Source organism: Saccopteryx leptura, chromosome 13 (assembly GCF_036850995.1).
Source record: "Saccopteryx leptura isolate mSacLep1 chromosome 13, mSacLep1_pri_phased_curated, whole genome shotgun sequence".
Classification (NCBI taxonomy): Eukaryota; Metazoa; Chordata; class Mammalia; order Chiroptera; family Emballonuridae; genus Saccopteryx; species Saccopteryx leptura.
The window spans coordinates 25,624,046-25,643,396 of record NC_089515.1 but is presented as its reverse complement, the minus strand read 5'-3'; the positions used below and the strand labels follow the sequence as shown (position 1 = coordinate 25,643,396).

General features: G+C 42.2%; 1 protein-coding gene across 4 annotated transcripts in view; it reads right to left on the bottom strand.

The window, feature by feature from the left end:
- The window catches only part of ARMH3 (armadillo like helical domain containing 3), a 304,301-nt gene that overhangs the window by 84,904 nt on the left and 200,046 nt on the right, over positions 1-19,351 (bottom strand). For all 4 annotated transcript variants that reach the window (XM_066355941.1, XM_066355939.1, XM_066355938.1 and 1 more), the window contains one exon: positions 12,157-12,232. In XM_066355941.1, coding sequence (XP_066212038.1) covers positions 12,157-12,232 — 76 coding nt within the window. The remainder of the gene's footprint in view (positions 1-12,156; positions 12,233-19,351) is intronic.

Genomic DNA, 19,351 nt, shown 5'->3' with positions numbered 1-19,351 from the left:
TATACCTAACAGCTTTGGGAAAGAGACCAGGGTAGATGGCCTCTTAGGTTCTTTTCAGCTTCTAAGGTGCTGTGATTCAGGCACTGATAATCTGCAAGATCCAAGTCCAATAAAAAAAGGAGGAGGTATGGTACCTTAGCCATTCTGGTATAAATCTGAGAATTTAGAGTGATGAAGCTTCTATGGAGCCAAGAACATTTCTCTTTCTGTTCACAATAATCCAAAGAAACCCGAAGTTTCATCTGATAAAGACATGCCTGGACCTGTGGTGGCGCAGTGGATAAAGCGTCAACCTGGAAATGCTGAGGTCGCCGGTTCGAAACCCTGGGCTTGCCTGGTCAAGGCACATATGGGAGTTGATGCTTCCAGCTCCTTCCTCCCTCTCTCTCTCTGTCTCTCTCTCCTCTCTCTCCCTTTCTCCCTCTCTTCTCTAATAATGAATAAATAAATAAATAAAAATTAAAAAAAAAAAAAGACATGCCTGTTTGGGTTTGCTGATAGGATAATACATTGCTACCCAATAGTAATGGCGTTTTTATCCCATTAGCAGATTAACAGTCTATTGTTCAACATGTTTAGAATACCTGAGTTATGTGACCAGAGTTCCAGCCAGACTTTTGGAAAAGATAAATGGAGAGGGAAAAACAAAGGATAAGATGAAGAACTGCCCACAGTTTAAAAAGACTATTTTACCCTAGATATAAGATGCAAAAGAAAAAGGAGTTGGGGACCTTAACAATGCCTATTGATCCCTTTTGCAGGTAGGCTCCCTGTAAATTACAATTAGAAACCATCAGGATGGCCCTGGCCGGTTGGCTCAGCGGTAGAGCGTTGGCCTGTCGTGCGGGGGACCTGGGTTTGATTCCCGGCCAGGGCACATAGGAGAAGCACCCATTTGCTTCTCCACCCCCCCCCCCTCCTTCCTCTGTCTGTCTCTCCCCGTTTCCAGCTTCAGAAAAATACAAAAAAAAAAAAAAAAAAAGAAACCATCAGGTTGTGAACTAAGCCATGATTAAATGTCTACATCCCCTAGCAAGAATTCCTTAAAAAAAAAAAAAAAAAAAAATCAGCATCTATCTCCTCAGGTGAAAGAATTTTTTTTCTTAAGTAAGGATCAATAATTATAAAGCAGCACATCCCTTAAAAGACCAGGGAGAACTGTACCTGCAAAAGCAGGCCATCTCCAGAGAGCCAAAGGATGGGGAGTGCTGGGTGGGAAAGAGCAAGGGCCCAGAAATGACGGCTTTGGACTGCTGGAGACTCTGAACCTTCCTACTACTATCACCCCATTAGATCATGAGTCCTAACCTCCTCAAACAGAGCAGCAATTCTAGGTCACCTTGACTGCCCCCCGGTTCTCAACTCCTAGCATTTAGAAATAGTTGTAAAGATATGGAAGCAGTGACAAAAACAGAATACAGAAATAATCCTAAAACCACAGGCTTCTAAAGACAGGACCCCAAATTTGTCTCACACAAACATACTATACTTCTTATTCATTCTCTTTTTCTCTCCTCCCAGGTTTTATTTTATTTTATTTTATTTATTTATTTATTTATTTATTTTAAAGACTATTCATTTTTAGAGAGGAAAGAGAGAAAAAGAGAGAGAGGGAAGAGAGAGAGAAAGCGAGAGAAGGGGAGGAGCAGGAAGCACCAACTCCCATATGTGCCTTGACCAGGCAAGCCCAGGGTTTCTCAGCATTCCAGGTCAATGCTTTATCCACTGTGCCACCACAGGTCAGGCCTATTTTATTTTATTAATTGAATTTATTGGGATGACATTGGTTCACAAAACCATACAGGTTTCAATAAAACACCATCTGCATACTGCATCATGAACACTCCGCCCTAATCAAAGTTTCCATTTCTTTCTGTCCCCATCCCTCCCTTTTGCCCACCTCCACCAAGCCCCCACCCCTTTCCCTTTGGCTACTGCCACACTGTCGTCTGTGTCCATGTGATATGTATCTTGTGTGTCCATGTGATATGTATCTTGGTTTTTTGGCTAATCCCTTCACATTCTTTCATCCAATCCCCTCAGTGCCCTCCCCTTTTTGATGCTTATCTAAAGAAACTGAAAATAAGTCTGACCAGGCAGTGGTGCAGTGGACAGAGTGTCGGACTGGGAGACGGAGGACCCAGGTTCGAAACCCCAAGGTTGCCAGCTTGAGTGCGGGCTCATCTGGTTTGAGCAAAGGGGAGTTCCATATCTTTGGACTGCTGGTTGTTGGCTTAAGCAAGGGGTCACTCCGTCTGCTGTAGCCCCACAGTCAAGTCACATATGGGAAAGCAATCAATGAACAACTAAGGTGCCGCAACAAGGAATTGATGCTTCTCGTCTCTCTCCCTTCCTGTCTGTCCCTATCTGTTCTTCTCTCCTTCTCTCTCTCTGTCACAAAAAACAAAACAAAACAAAAACTGGAAATAAGATACAGTAGTCCTGCTGATTAAAAGATTAGCAGAATAAAGGACATACATCAGATGGCTCATCTCAGATACCCATAAAAAAGTTAATACTAGCCTGACCGGGTGGTGGCACAGTGGACAGAGCGTCAGACTAGGATGCGGAGGACCCAGGTTCACGACCCCAAGGTCGCCAGTTTGAGTGCGGGCTCATCTGGTTTGAGCAAAGCTCACCAGCTTGGACCCAAGGTCGCTGGCTCGAGCAAGGGGTTATGTGGTCCGCTTCTGCTGAAGGCCCGCGGTCAAGGCACATATGAGAAAGCAACCAATGAACTAAAGTGTCACAACGAAAAACTAATGATTGATGCTTCTCATCTCTCTCCGTTCCTGTCTGTCTGTCCCTATCTATCCCTCTCTCTGACTCTCTGTCACTGTAAAAAAAAAAAGTTAATACCAAATTAAAAACTGAAAGTTAATTTACCACACACACTATAAAATTATAGGTAGGAGATCTAATTAATGACTAGTGGGACAAAATCAAACCAAAGACCTTTGCTGTGTAAATACATATTTACAGAAACAAAGAATATTGTGAGACTGTGGACCTAGAGAGGAGAGAATTTGGTATCTGCCACATGGGGCCATTCACTCATACACATGGAACGAAGGGCTAGAACATTCTGGAGGAAAATGCCAATCATGTATTTCTCCTCCAGAGCTCTCAGCAATTTTATCCGCAACTGTTTGCTCAGAACAAAGCCCTTCCAACTTACCTCAAGGCCCAAGGACTCTTAATTACCTCTGGTCACCAGGAAACAGCTACTTCATTATCACTAGCTCAGTCACAAAGGCAGTCCATCAGAGCTACCTCAAAAGGCTCGCTCAAGTTAGTAGTACTTGGTATAATTCATTAAGAAAGAGAGAAATGTCAATGTAATTAACAAGTAAAAAGATTGTCTGGCCCTGGCCGGTTGGCTCAGCGGTAGAGCGTCAGCCTGGCGTGCGGGGGACCCGGGTTCGATTCCCAGCCAGGGCACATAGGAGAAGCACTCATTTGCTTCTCCACCCCCACCCCTTCCTCTCTGTCTCTCTCTTCCCCTCCCGCAGCCAAGGCTCCATTGGAGCAAAGATGGCCCGGACGCTGGGGATGGCTCCTTGGCCGCTGCCCCAGGCGTTAGAGTGGCTCTGGTCGAGCAGAGCAACGCCCCGGAGGGGCAGAGCATCGCTCCCTGGTGGGCAGAGCGTTGCCCCTGGTGGGCGTGCCAGGTGGATCCCGGTTGGGCGCATGCAGGAGTCTGTCTGACTGTCTCCCCGTTTCCAGCTTCAGAAGGAAAAAAAAAAAAAAAAAAAAAAAGATTGTCTGATTGCCATACAACACTCAACTAAGGTCACCAGATACATATAAAATCTCTCCCAACTAATTCACAATTACAAGGTTCTGCAAGTTCACATCCCTATAAAACCCTAGCTTTTACAAAGGATGAAGCCACACACCTAGGTGGCCTCAACCGACACTCTCACAGCATGCAACTGGAGCCCACTAGGGAGATCCTATTTCACAGTACTATAACTTGCTTCGGGACAGTGGGCTGGGTTCACAGCTGACTCCTTTTCTCCTAGGAGTCACACTCCAGAAATAGTCCCTTATCTGAGCCAATAAAAATAGGCCACAATCAGAAGCCCCTACACTGCTAGGAGAAAATAAGATGCAAAAGACATGGCACAGAGCAAGACTATCCTCCACAAACCAACGCTGTCTGCAGGCATAAAAGAAAACACTTAACAACTTCTTCATCCACTCCACATCAAAGTACTGTGTCCATCTCAAAATTATATACCTCAAAATCAATTGCCCACCTGTTATTTTGGTACCTATACTCTTTATTATAAAACTCAACATGTAGGCATCAAGAACTTGAGCTCTGATTGCTCACATTTTGAGTACAGGGAAAGAAATAGCTGTGTGCTATTAGCTCTCGAAAGAATACAGCAAGATCTCGAATGCTGTGTTTAATACCTACACAGAAGAAAACCTCTCAAAGGAAATACATGTACTTAAACTCTAAATATAAACTTTCCCCCCATCATCTAGTCCTAGCTCCAGATATGATAGTTAAAATTAAAGTCCTGTTTCTAATGCAGCCTCACTTTTTCAGAAAATATATGAAATTCTCCTTTTTAGTGTGTGCTTTGGCAAATAAAGTTTATTAAAGTTAGTGTGTGTGTGTGTGTGTGTGTGTGTGTGTGTGTGTGTGTGTGTGTGTGTATTTAGAGCTATGTAAGAATAATGTTTTTATATCTCACTGGAATTAAGTTTGGATAAATCTGGACAGCTTCTGATTCTAGTAAATTAAGATGTATACAGAAAGCCCTAGAGCAACCACTAGTGAAAAAAAATCATTAAGGAAATCAAAGTGCTACATCAGAAAATATTCACTTAATGCAAAAGAAAGCAATAAAGGAGGTATAGAGGAGCAAAAAGAACAAGAGACACATAGAAAACTCAAAGTGAAATAGGCGTTAAGTCCAATTATATCAATAACAACATTAAAAACTAATGGGATGAATAATTCCCCATTACAAAAATATCAAAGTGGAATTTCGGGTTGAGGTAATCAGGTTTCATATACTAAAGTTACATTCACCTAAAATCATAGTAGACCCAACTAAAAATCTTAATATTTTATTACAAATACTTGCATCTCCTAAACCAAGACTTTACTGCACTGCAAGCAGATCATCAAGCCCAGCTATGACATAATGCAAAACTTCACTCTGTAGCATAAACCATGTTAAGACAAAACAGATTAGCCACATGAGATTTAGTGTTTGGTTTTTCATTTCTAGCTATAGTCTTAAGAAATTAGGGCACAATGAGTATTAGAATAATATGTAAAAAAAAATTTTTCATTGATTTTAGAGACGGGGAAAGAGTCATGTAATGCTCCTAGTCATTGGGAAAATACTACAGCAGCCTCATCTCAGTGCTTTGTTTTAATCTGCATAATGTTTCCATTCTCTGTACTGGGAGATCAGAGGATCTGATTAATAGAAGAGAGGCCATCACTGACATGTCTGACCTACGGGATAATCTGAGCCTGTCTGCCACTTTAGAACAAGGCAACTGGACTAGAAGATTACTGGTATGTTTATGTACTTTTTGCAGCTCAAGAGTCATCAGCCCAATGTCTGTGTTCCTATCATTAATCACTTCAGTCCATATTTACTCTTCCCTAGACTAAGTTGCGTCCTTCAGCTGAAGTACCTGGCAACTAACTGCTCCTCCTCTCAACTTATCAGTATCTATTCTGATACGAGAACTGTGACTGATTTTGTAGCCTGAACAGGCACATGGGCAAGGGAATCTGGGAGGACTTAGCATGACTGAGACCTCACATTCCCTTCCCAACCCTAACTCTGTGTCCAAGGACAGTGAGTGGAAGCTCTTTGATTACTGCCTGAGGGCTTTTATTCTGTGGCATTCAGAACTCTAAATCCAATCTGCTCCAAAGGGTGTTAAGCTCAACAAACCCCTTATCTAGAGGCTGCTGAGAGCTATTCTTGTTTCTTCGTGTCCCCAGCAGAGTGCATATTTAAGCTTTACTTCTTTTTTTTGGAGGGAATATTTTCAGGGTAAAGGAAACAGCTACATTAGCACATAAGCAGGAAGTGGGGGGTGAGGACCACCTTAGCATTGGAACAAAAAGACCTTGGAGCAAGCAGGGGACAAGAGGCAAACTCATTAGGTGAACAATTAAGAGATTTACAAAGGTATGCACTAAGTCTCATTCGAAACCCCAAGCCTGTCACTAACCATAGCAATATATAAAAAGTCATTCTTAAAGAAAAACTAAACTTTAGCTTAATGCATTCCAAATGAAAAATTAATATACTAACCATAGAGTTCAAATTTTATCCAACTTAAAATTACAGATCAGGGAAAAAAAAACCCTGTTTGCAGTAACTTAGCCACTACTTCTGTGAGCAACCAGAGAATAGGATTGAGAATTTGGTGCTAATAAAATTTCCATTAAGTAAAAAGCATTAAAATGTTAACTTCAAGAGATTCATTAAGGGCTTCAAATTACTTACCTTGAAAGTTGTTTGATTAGATGGTCACATTTTAGTCTAACATTTTTCTTTCTCTCTTTTGACTAATTAGGTTAACAGTCAACAGACATGGACAGGACCTCACTGGAGGAGACTGCTAAGCAGTGGCAGGAAATTTTAGCATAGACGTCTCCAAGCACAACTTCCCATATGTTTTCTCCTTCCATCCCAGCACATGGCCCCTCAGAGTATTCTACCAGTAGATCTTTGAAGGCAGCTGCAGTTACAATTCTACCAAGTGGCATTTTAAAGGTAGAACTATAAAATTTTATTTTTCTTGTGGCAAAGGAATGGAACAACCCTCCTATGGGGAGGAACAAACATAGGACCCTGTAAATTAATGACATCAGGTGTTCTAACAAAAAGAGCAGTTTCTAAGCAGCTGCATTTTAAGAATATCTCTGAAGGATCAAACAGGAAGAGAGAGACAAATTGTTTAAATACAAATAACTTTGACAATTAAAGAACTAGCATGACTAAGCCAAGAAAGACAAGTGAAAAGCAAACAGTCTGACACTTGAGTAAATTTAGGACTCCGAACATGTGGAAGTACTTTTAATTTTCACTATCACAGTCTAAACCCCAAAGAACAGAAAGGTCTGAGGCCTTTCTGCTGCCTTTCACCTGCTGGTGAGATACTATGTTAGGGTTGCCATTAGATACTGCACTCCAGAAGATCCCAAAGGCATAACTTGTAGCTGTCATCAACTAGCAAATCAGTCTCAGAGGCCCTCCCAGCTGTTAGGTGTCTGCAAGTTTCACATGCAACCCAATCCCTTCCCATGGCTATCAAAGAACATACTACAGGAAAGGTGGGTAAGAGTTTGTTTGCTCTGCCTTAGACATCCTTTCCAGGTGTGGGATAAGCACAAGTAAATTTATAAACAACACAAGTAAATGTCACATACCACCACAATTTTACTGCTAAGCCTTTATATACTCTATCCTTGATAATCAAGTTGGTGGCCAATAGTTAAATATCTTACAATATCCCTAGGAGACCCACAGGTCCTATTTTCCTGTTTTCTAAATCATTCAAATTTAATAGTGCCATGGATGTACAACACAGCTCTCAGAAAAAAAGTAAAGGAGCATAAAAAAGCAGCGCTCATTATTGTTGGCTCAGTAGTATACAGAGTTTTTAAGCATACCACTTTTTTGCCCTCAGCTAAGAAAATACTAACACTGAGAAAAGAAAACTCCCTGGACCACCCTTATACAAAGCATCATAGTCAAGTAAAGCAAAGTAAAATATCTTTTTTTTTTTTTTTTTTTTAGAGAGGAGAGGGAGAGACAGAGAGAGAGAGAGAGAGAGAGAGAGAGAGAGAGAGAGGAGAGAGAGAGAGAGAGAGAAGGGGGGAGGAGCTGGAAGCATCAACCTTGACCAGGCATGCCCAGGGTTTCGAACCGGCGACCTCAGCATTTCCAGGTCGAGGCTTTATCCACTGCGCCACCACAGGTCAGGCTAAATCAACAAGCTTTTTTTTTTTTAATTTTTATTTTATTTATTCATTTTAGAGAGGAGAGAGAGGGGGAGAGAGAGAGAGAGAGAGACAGAGAGAGAGGAGAGAAAGAAGGGGGGAGGAGCTGGAAGCACCAACTCCCATATGTGCCTTGACCAGGCAAGCCCAGGGTTTCAAACCGGCGACCTCAGCATTTCCAGGTCGACGCTTTATCCACTGCGCCACCACAGGTCAGGCAAAGTAAAATATCTTTTAAGGCTAGGGGTAACATCTTAACTTTTATAGAAGGGACAAATGAAGACATACTCAAGAAATACTCTAAGGAAAGCTCAACATACAAAATCTGAAAAACGGTACTGAGATTCCTCAAAAAAATTAAACACAGAATTAGCATATGATCCACCAATTTGACTGAGCAGATGTTTGTATACTCACACACAAATAACCAAAATCACAATAACTGAAAGCTTTCAGAAGCAACTCACTTGGGGGTTCCTCAATGGATGAATGAATAAACAAAATGTGGCATGTACATGCAACGGAGTATCATTCAGCCTAAAAGGGAAGGAAATTCTGACAAATGCTACAGCAGGAATGAACCTTAAAGATAAGGTAAGCGAAATGAATAGTATTTTACAGTTTCCTATGTGCTTTCACATGCATTACATTATGTAATTCTTAACAACCACTTCCCTGTGAAACAGTTGATATTGTCATAACCTCCATTTTATAAGTAGTGAAAAGAGGTCCAAAGAAGCTAAATATCTAGCTCAAGGTCACGCATTAAGAGACAAAAACAAAAAATCCAATTTCTCTAACTCAAACTTCCATACCCCTTCCAATACATCATGCCGAGTTTTCTTTTTACCTCCAGGAAGTCTCTGACGCAACGCTATGGAAGGAGGCATTCTGGTACAGAAGAGCGAGCCCCGAACGGGACTAGGGAGTTAGAAGACCTGTGATTAGTTCCCAGCTTTGTCACACAACAATTGTGGGACTTTCCGTAACTCAAAATATCTTTAAAACTCAGTTTCCTCAGTGGTAAAAGTATATTTTTAAAAGTTTACAATATGGTCTACCTTATAGAGGTTGAAGATTGAAGGAGACAGTATATCAGTATATGAATGAGCAGCACCAAGTTTAGAACTTATTAAGTGAAAATAAATGTCAGAAAGAAAAAAATAAACTTTTATAGACTTAGTATCACCAATATTTTCTCCTAATCTGGCCTTAGTGTGGCAAGTGACATTCAAACATATCTTTCCAGGAATTTCTTGAGAAAACTGACTACATCTTTGATACATCTGACACATACTCTGAGTCTAATTCATTAGCAACAGTAAAGATGATGCAATAATTATTCTCTACAGCAAATTCATCAAAAAAGCTTGAGGAATAAAAATGGGGTATAGGCCTACCTGGCCTGTGGTGGTGCAACAGATAGAGCATCGACCTGGAATGCTGAGGTTGTCTGTTCAAATCACATGACAAGCAAGCAATGAGTAAATAAAATGAAGCAACTATCAGTTAATATGTTTTGCTCCACTCCTCCTCTCTCTGTAAAAATCAATAAATAAAATAAATTTTTGAGATTTTAATGATTGATTGATTTTAGAGAGAGGAGAGACAAAAAGGGGGTGGGGAAAGGAATGAGAAATATCAATACTAGTTGCTTCCCATATGTGCCTTGACCAGGCAAGCAAACCAGCGACCTCAGCAATCCAGGCTGATGCTTTATCCACTGTGCCACCACAGGTCAGGCAATAAAGAAAATCTTTAAAAAAATAAAAGAAAGAGGAAGGCAGAAAGGAAGGGAGGGAGAGAGGGAGGGAGGGGTCCTTGCAAAGAGAAGGAAGAGGTCATGGTTATGGGCATCTGCTCAAAGCTCAGCTCAGTCCTCTCTGGTCTATTCAAAAAAAGGACAGGCCAAGGTCTTAAATCAGTTGTTTGATGGCCCTTGAAAAGCATACGGACAGCAGCCAAGCCAGAGGTCACTGAAAGGAAAAGGAACAAAGTAGGAGATAAAGCAAGCATTAAGAAATGTGATCAAGGAAACAGGCCCCAAATGAAAAGGAGCTGCCCGGAAAGCCTAAGAAAATACATGAATAAATAAACACAACATAAATCGTACCCATATACACTTCATACTGTAACCCAGAATCCGGTGCTTCTTTCTTTTTTTTTTTTTTTTTTTTTTTAGTGGTGCTTCTTTCAAATACCCACATTTGTCATCCTGCCCTAGGGTCACAAAGGGATATTTGGAATAAGGCAGCTTGTAATTCCCAATTCTTGCAGGAAAATCACATTTATCATAAGGCCTTTCTACAGCATTGGGTTAATTTTCTAGGTGAAAATATGCATTTATTTAATTTTCTAGGTGAAAATATACATTTATTTGTGAAATTCATAAAACTGTGTTTGCTACGAAATCTCTCCGGGGTCAGGTAAGGCAGATCAACCTTCAGTGCAATCTTGTTAGCACATCTCACCTCATGCTCCCGCATCCCAGCCCTCCCAACACACATCTCACACTTTTTCTTTTGTTCCCAGATGTGCCAAACACTATTGTAAATCACTACAGGGTCGGAACATTTTACTTTAAAAAAAAAAAAAAGCAAAACATGGAAACACAGACTCTCATCTCTGTCACACACTGGAATCTATTCCAAGTTGTAAATGTATAAATGTACATTACTATTGCTGGGAATGTCTGGCAAGGCTTACATCTGGAGCTAAATCAAGTGTCCCCATCTGTTCGGTTTGCCTCATCCACTCAACGTTAATTTTTCAATTGTTTGCAAGAATAATTTAATAACGGTTGAGAAAATGGAAAATGATAGGCACAAAGGGATCAAGGCATGTAAGAAAAGTCAGCTGTAGGTTTCTTAATGCTGAAAATATATTCTCTCCATTTACAAACAGCTCACTCCTGTGACTGTGTTTTTTCCTTAAGACCCTAAACCAACTCCACGTCTGACTCAGTTTTAGCCCATACCTACGGCCTTGCTATTTCATCAGAACCTAAAATGACAGCCCTATGAGCTCCATCTGCCTCTATTTACCACAAATATATAAAAATAGCCATGTAAAGCAGAATGTCAAAGTTTCAGATTCCCATGAGTCATTCTTTGAACTGAGAATGGCAGGAAAAACATCTCGGAGAAAAGCTTTCTGATGGCCTATGCACAGAAAGTCCTTTGGCAATAAAGACATCCGAAAAGGCCCTGCAACCATCTCCGAGTAAAACAATTCACAGAACAGCACTGTGAGCTATTTCAATATGACCAAATCAAAGTCTCATGCACTCTAACTTTTTTTTTTTCTTTCAGAGAGATGGGGAGAGAGAGAAAGAGACAAGAACATTGAGACATTCCTGTATGTGCCCTGACCTGGGATCAAACCAGCAACCTCTGAGCTTCATGCCAACCAATGAGCTATCTGGCCAGGCCTTAATTTTATTTTTTAAAATGTATTGATTGGCCCTGGCCAGTTGGCTCAGTGGACAGAGCATCGGCCCAGCGTATGGACACCCCAGGTTCAATTCTCAGTCAGGGCACACAGGAGAGGTGACCATCTGCTTCTCTCCCTCTCCCTTTCCTCTTTCTCTTCATCTTCCCCACCTGCAGCTAGTGTCTTGATTGGTTCCAGTGTGGCCGGGGGTGCTGAGGATAGCTCAGTTTGTCCAACTGCATTAGCCTAAGGTGCTAAAAATAGCTCAGTTGATTCAAGCATCAGCCCAAGAAAGGGGGTTGCTTGGTGGATTCCAGTTGGGGCTCATGAGGGAGTCTGTCTCACTATCTTCCCTCCTCTCACTTAAAAAAAGAAAAGAAAATGTATTGATTGATTTTGAGAGAAGCAGAGAAAAGAAGGGAGAGAGGAGGAGGAAGGGAAGCATTCATTTCTTGTTCCACTCAGCCGTGCATTCATCAGTTGCTTCCCATGTGTGCTCTGACTGGGGATCAAACCCGCAACCTTGTCATTTAGGGATGATGCTCTACCTCCTGAGCTAACTGGTCAGAGCAGTGCTGCTTTTCTTGATCAAGTACGACAACTTCTCCACTGCTACAGACAGTAGGGCTTAAAATAGTAGTGGTGGTCAACCCACTCTACTTAGGAAAATACAATAAACCTCAGGATGGGCCAAGTAACTGTAAAGAGAAAAAAATCTCATTCCTTACCTGATATTAACCAATGCGTGGGTAACCTTGCTAGCAGCTTCTTTCCACTGGCCTGCATTGGTAGAAAGTCTCAGGACTGTACAGAAGGAAAGAACAAAGATCTGTCAGACCCCTGAATATAAAACACAAATATGAAGAATGAAGACACATCTCAGAGTCCTGGTTGGGTGGTTCAGTGGCTAGAGCATCATCCCAGTGCACCAAGGTCACGAGTTCATCACCAGTCAGGGCACATACAGGAACCAATCAATAAGTGCATTAACTAAGTGGAACAAGTTGACGCTTCTCTCTCTCTCTCTCTCTTTTTCTCTGTTTCCCTCCTTCCTTCCTCTCTCTCTCTCTTGCATATCAATGAAAAAAAAGACACATCTCAGAATACTACTATTAGAATAACCAAACAGAGCCTGTGCCAATCCTCTGTTTAAAATGTCCTCAATCTAGAACAGTGATTTTCAACCAGTGTGCCCAGCACAATAATGTACCACAGGAATTTTAAAAACATGCAATACCTGACTATTTAGACAGGAGCACTGACCTCTTTTCTCTTTGATTGTCAAATAAAAAATGACAACAGCCCTGGCCGGTTGGCTCAGCGGTAGAGCGTCAGCCTGGCGTGCAGGGAACCCGGTTTGATTCCCGGCCAGGGCACATAGGAGAAGCGCCCATTTGCTTCTCCACCCCCCCCCTTCCTCTCTCTTCCCCTCCTGCAGCCAAGGCTCCATTGAAGCAAAGATGGCCCAGGCGCTGGGGATGGCTCCTTGGCCTCTGCCCCAGGCGCTAGAGTGGCTCTGGTCACGGCAGAGCGACGCCCCGGAGGGGCAGAGCATCGCCCCTTGGTGGGCAGAGCTTCGCCCCTGGTGGGCGTGCCGGGTGGATCCCGGTCGGGCGCATACGGGAGTCTGTCTGTCTCTTCCCGTTTCCAGCTTCAGAAAAATACAAAAAAAAAAAATTTTTTTTTTAAAAATGACAACAGACAATACAACAGCTGCCTGATGTGAATGAATCAAAATTATACCTATTTTTTTTTTTTTGTCAAAAACTATTTTTTGGCCCTGGCCGGTTGGCTCAGTGGTAGAGCGTCGGCCTGGCGTGCACAAGTCCCGGTTAGATTCCCGGCCAGGGCACACAGGAGAGGCGCCCATCTGCTTCTCCACCCCTCCCCCTCTCCTTCCTCTCTGTCTCTCTCTTCCCCTCCCGCAGCGAGGCTCCATTGGAGCAAAGATGGCCCGGGCGCTAGGGATGGCTCCTTGGCCTCTGCCCCAGGTGCTAGAGTGGCTCTGATCATGGCAGAGCGACGCCCCGGAGGGGCAGAGCATGGCCCCCTGGTGGGCAGAGCATCGCCCTTGGTGGGCGTGCTGGGTGGATCCGGGTGGGGCGCATGCGGGAGTCTGTCTGACTGTCTCTCCCCGTTTCTAGCTTCAGAAAAATACAAAAAAAAACCCTGTATTTTTTGGTGTGTTACAGAATTCCAGGAATTAGTTAATGTGTGCTATGAGATCAAAAGAGATTGAAAATTGGCCCTGGCCAAGTAACTCAGTTGTTTAGAGTATTATCCCGATACAACAAGTCCCCAGGTTTGATCCCTGGTCAGGGCACATGTAAGAACCAACCAATGAATGCATATATAAAGTGGAACAACAAATTGATGTTTCTTTCTTTCTTTCTTCTTCTTCTTCTTCTTCTTCTTCTCTCTCTCTCTCTCTCTCTCTCTCTCTCCCCCTCCTTACCTCCCTTATTCTCTCTCTAAAATCAATAAATAAAAAATTTTTTGTTTGTTTTTTTGTATTTAAAAAGTTGTGTTTTTTTTTATTTTAATTTTTTTTTTTTTTTTACAGAGCCAGAGTGAGTCAGAGAGAGGGATAGACAGGGACAGACAGACAGGCACAGAGAGAGATGAGAAGCATCAATCATTAGTTTTTCATTGCGCGTTGCAACACCTTAGTTGTTCATTGATTGCTTTCTCATATGTGCCTTCACTGCGGGCCTTCAGCAGACCGAGTAACCCCTTGCTGGAGCCAGCGACCTTGGGTTCAAGCTGGTGAGCTTTTTTGCTCAAACCAGATGAGCCCGCGTTCAAGCTGGCGACCTCGGGGTCTCGAACCTGGGTCCTCAGCATCCCAGTCCGACGCTCTATCCACTGCGCCACCGCCTGGTCAGGCAAAAAAGTTTTTTAAAGGTTGAAAATTTTAGAGGAAAATATAAGAGCTTATTTTCAACTATTTTCACTGGGAATTCTTTTTTACTTTCCTCCTCCTCCTCTGCCTTGGGTTCCCCTCCCTTGGCTCCCCACTAAAAGGTTTCCATACTCCGTTTCTGCATTTGTTTATAAATTTATACTGGGGTGGTGGTATGAAGGTAACCTGGCTTCCATTTTATCATTTCCCTAATGGCCAGGCCAGGACTGATTTAGTGGAATCAGTCGGCTGAGTTCACTGTCCCCTCCTACTCCATATATATCTTCTTAAGGGCTAAGCTGGGACAAACGGACAAATAAGTTTGCCAGATAGAGGACAGTTATGTAGTAATCAAGGAGTAACCTGTTTTAGCTCCCTTGACTTAACTGTATAACCTGCAACATGAATCAACAGAAATATTCTTCCCTTCACTGACCAAATTTTATCTCTTTTCCACACTTACCCACAGGAGGAAAGAAGACAGAAATACAAAACATTCTCTCCCAGCTATGAGCTTCAGGAGCACGCAGTACAGGACCTATGCTACTTTAGAAGAGAAAAACCAGCAGTGCTCCTTGAAAGAACAGCACATGGTGGGCACTCCAAGTGCATGTTTTTAACAAATGAACAGCTAATAAGAGCTAAATATGTAGTAAGTTTACTATGTGCCAGAAACTGGATAGAGTTGCGTTATATGCAATATAGCATATAGATGAGAAAACTGACACTTAAAGGAGACAAGTAACTAATCAAGGTCATCCACACAGTTATAATTAATGGTACCGGAATTTGAACCATGAGAGAATGACTCTGAAGCCTGTATTTATAGAGTGGTTAAGAATATGAACTCTGGAGTCAACTGTTAGGGTTTAAGTCCAGCGCCTGCCACTTACTAGAAAATAAAGCAATGCTTATATGAAAGGATTACTGTGAAAATGAAATAATTTAATATATATAAAGCCTTGGATCAGTATCTGACACATAGTAAATACTACATAAGTATTAGCTACATATTATTACTTTAAATAGACTGCCTCCCAAATAAATGAATGAAGTTACCCGAGACTTCCCCTTAGCAAGGAGAATGGAGCCTAACTAACATTAAGAAATGTGTAATAGAATTTCTATTCAATTTGCATAGAAGCTTTATATCTGCTATCATCACCACCTGCTCCTGACCAGTCTTCCTCTGCAAAATCAGTAGCAACAGTAGCTCTGTCAGAGGTAGGGCTAGGGCTGTAATAGAGAGAAAAAAACTCCTGTGGTTGCTCTCCATCTGTCCTAGCAAATCCTCATTTTTACAAATTCATGCAATTTTATGAAAGAGAAGATAGAAACCTTAATAAAACATATTATCAGAGTGCCACTTTTCTAATTTAAAAATTTACTGCAAGGGAACCTGGTATGGTTCCATCTTAGAGCTCTACAGTCCGAACTCAGGTTTCTCCCAGTGTATGTGCAAATGTTTTCAAGTAATGAACAAAACTGTCTCAACAGGTCAGGCATAACTTTTTCAATTCAACTGTGAAAACTATAGATCCTCAACTAAATCATAAGTTCCCTGATGGTGCAAACATAAACATTTAAGAATTGAACTGAATTTTTTGCTCCTTATCTCAAAGACATATTTAACTCTGCACATGGATTATTTCTCTGTAACATCCTTTCAGTTCTATTCCTAGTGAACAGGCACCCAGGTGACCTCATCGTTGCATTTCCTTTAGAAATGCCTTAGGCCTTTACATTCTTTTCTCTCTTCTCTCTCTCTCTCTCTCTCTCTCTCTCTCTTTTATTTATTAAGTGAGAGGCGGGGAGGCAGAGGAAGACTCCCACATGCACCTTAACCGGGATCCACCTGGCAAGCTCCCTACCAGACAATGCTCTGCCCATCTGGGCTGCTGCTCCGTTACTCACCAACCAAGCTACATATTTTAGCACCTGAGGTGAGGCAATGGAGCCATCCTCAGCACCTGGGCCAACTTGCTCAAAACCGAGCCATGGCTGCAGGAGGTGGAGAGGGAGAGAGTGGGAGGGGTAGAGAAGCAGATGGTCACTTTTCCTCTGTGCCCTGACCAAGAATGGAACCCAGGACTTCCACACGCCAGGAGGACACTCCAATGCTGAGCCTTCTGGCCAGGACCTTTGCATTCTTTTCTAAGCTACCAATTTAAACCCAAAATTACTTCAAAATGCCCTAAAAGCCTCAAGTTAATATAATTATTTATATAGTAAATTATGGTACACAAAAAGAACATACTACGTAGCTAATAAAGTAACAGCAAAATGCCTGACCAGGCAGTAGCGCAGTGGATAGAGCATCGGACTGGGATGCTGAGGACCCAGGTTCAAGACCCCAAGGTCGCCAGCTTGAGCACAGGCTCACCTGGTTTGAGCAAAAGCCCACCAGCTTGAACCCAAGGTCACTGGCTCGAACAAGGGGTTACTCGGTCTGCTGAAGGCCCGCAGTCAAGGCACATTTGAGAAGGCAATCAATGAACAACTAAGGTGTCACAACAAAAAACTAATGATTGATGCTTCTCATATCTCTCTGTTCCTGTCTATCCCTCTCTCTGACTCACTCTCTCTGTAAGAAATAAATAAATAAATAAAAATTAAAAAAAAAAAGTGACAGCAAAAACTAGAAACAACCATAATTTCCATAAATAGAATGGTTAAATAACTATACCCAGCCTGACCAGGCGGTGGCGCAGTGGATAGAGCGTCGGACTGGGATGCGGAGGACCCAGGTTCGAGACCCCGAGGTCGCCAGCTTGAGCGCGGGCTCATCTGGTTTGAGGAAAAGCCCATCAGCTTGAACCCAAGGTAGCTGGCTCCAGCAAGGGGCTACTCGGTCTGCTGAAGGCCCGCGGTCAAGGCACATATGAGAAAGCAATCAATGAACAACTAAGGTGTTGCAACGCGCAATGAAAAACTAATGATTGATGCTTCTCATCTCTCTCTGTTCCTGTCTGTCTGTCCCTGTCTATCCCTCTCTCTGACTCACTCTCCTCTGTCTCTGTAAAAAATAAATTAAAAAAAAATTTTAAATAACTATACCCATACTAAATAAAAGAGAGACTGAAACTCAAGTAAATTACCCAAGCCTGACCAGGTGGTGGCGCAGTGCATAGAGCATCGGACTGGGACGCGGAGGACCCAGGTTCAAACCCTGAGGTCACCAGCTTGAGCGTAGGCTCATCTGGTTTGAGCAAAAGCTCACCAGCTTGGACCCAAGGTCGCTGGCTCGAGCAAGGGGTTACTCGGTCTGCTGTAGCCCCACAGTCAAGGCACATATGAGAAAGCAATCAATAAACAACTAAGGTGTTGCCACAAAAAACTGATGATTGATGCTTCTCATCTCTCTCTGTTCCTGTCTATCCCTCTCTCTGACTCACTCTCTGTCCCTGTAAAAAAAAAAAAAAGAAAGAAAGAAAGAAAATTACCCAAAATATAGGAAAATGTTTTATGATATTTACAGGGTGTAGCAAAAGTAGGTTTTTAGTTCCATGTGAAATACAGAGTTTACTCTTATATTACTATTAATTGTATTATTTTCCCATAAAAACAATATAAACCTACCCTTGTCCCACCCTGTAGTTAAAAAAAAAACACAAATAGAAGGATAATATGATTACAACTATGTAAAACTATGCATACATGCAGGCTAATATACAACTATGAATGGAATGGTAATACCAGAAAAGAGAGGTTATAAATGTTTTTGTCTTGCTTTTTCTTTAGTATTGGCAATTATCTTTATTTCTGAATGGAAAAAACAGCTTCAAATATGGTATCATTTATGGTTCAGGACAGCTCCCCTGGAGGGTCTCCCTATTCAGAGACCCTCCCTGCAGTAAATTAATGCCATTGGAACATTAAATGTGTACCTTTATCAAAAATGTCTCAGTGGCTTGACCAGGTGGTGGCGCAGTGGATAGAGCATTGAGTGGGACACGGAAGACCCACGTTTGAAACCCGGAGGTCACCAGCTTGAGTGTGGGCTCATCTGGTTTGAACAAGGCTCACCAGCTTGAGCCCAGGTTGCTGGCTTGAGCAAGGGGTTACTGGGTCTGCTGTAGCCCCCCAGTCAAGGCACATATGAGAAAGCAATCAATGAACAACTATGGTGCCGCAACAAAGAATTGATGCTCTCATCTCTCTCCCTTCCTGTCTGTCTCTCCATCCCTATCTGTCCCTCTCTGTCTCTGTCACACAAAAAAAGAAGATTAAAAAAAAACTTAAAAAAAAAAAGTCTCAGTGAGCCTTCTTCTTCTAGCCATGATAAATTAATAAGATATAATTTAGCCTGACCTGTGGTGGCGCAGTGGATAAAGCGTCAACCTGGAACGCTGAGGTCGCCGGTTCAAAACCCTGGGCTTGCCTGGTCAAGGCACATATGGGAGTTGATGCTTCCTGCTCCTCCCTCCCCCTTCTCTCTCTCTCTCTCTCTCTCTCTCTCTCATTCTCTCTCCTCTCTAAAAATTAATAAAAAAAAATTTTAAAAATTAAAGCAAAGAATTAAAAAAAATCTTAAAAAAAAAAAGACATAATTTACCCTCCAACCTTAAACAACAAAAAAACTGAACAAATGATATGAATTAACAGTTATCAGACACTGGACAATAGGCATATACAGAACTGGGATCTCTGAAGAAGGAAAACAAATGAGGTTAGCCCTACCTACAATTACCCCGGTTTAGCGCATGGAAAAATTTCCAGCCTGCAGGGCAAAGAGGAAGAACCTAACAGAATCCTGAAGTCTTGCCAGGCCAAAGACATAGTGCTCAACATCTAGAGAAGCCGAGGTACCTAGAATTTGTAGAGCAGAAAACTATAAAGGGAGTTTGCCAGGAACTCTGGAGATCTGAAGCGGGCTCCTCATATCTTTTGCTGAGCACTGAACTGCACATATGGAAGAGGAAACTACCCAAGGCTGGGGGCAAAGAACCACTGGAAAGGAAAAGAAATTGTGGAGCTCATGGAAGGCTCCACAAATAAAATAATCTGTGTTTCCACCAGTG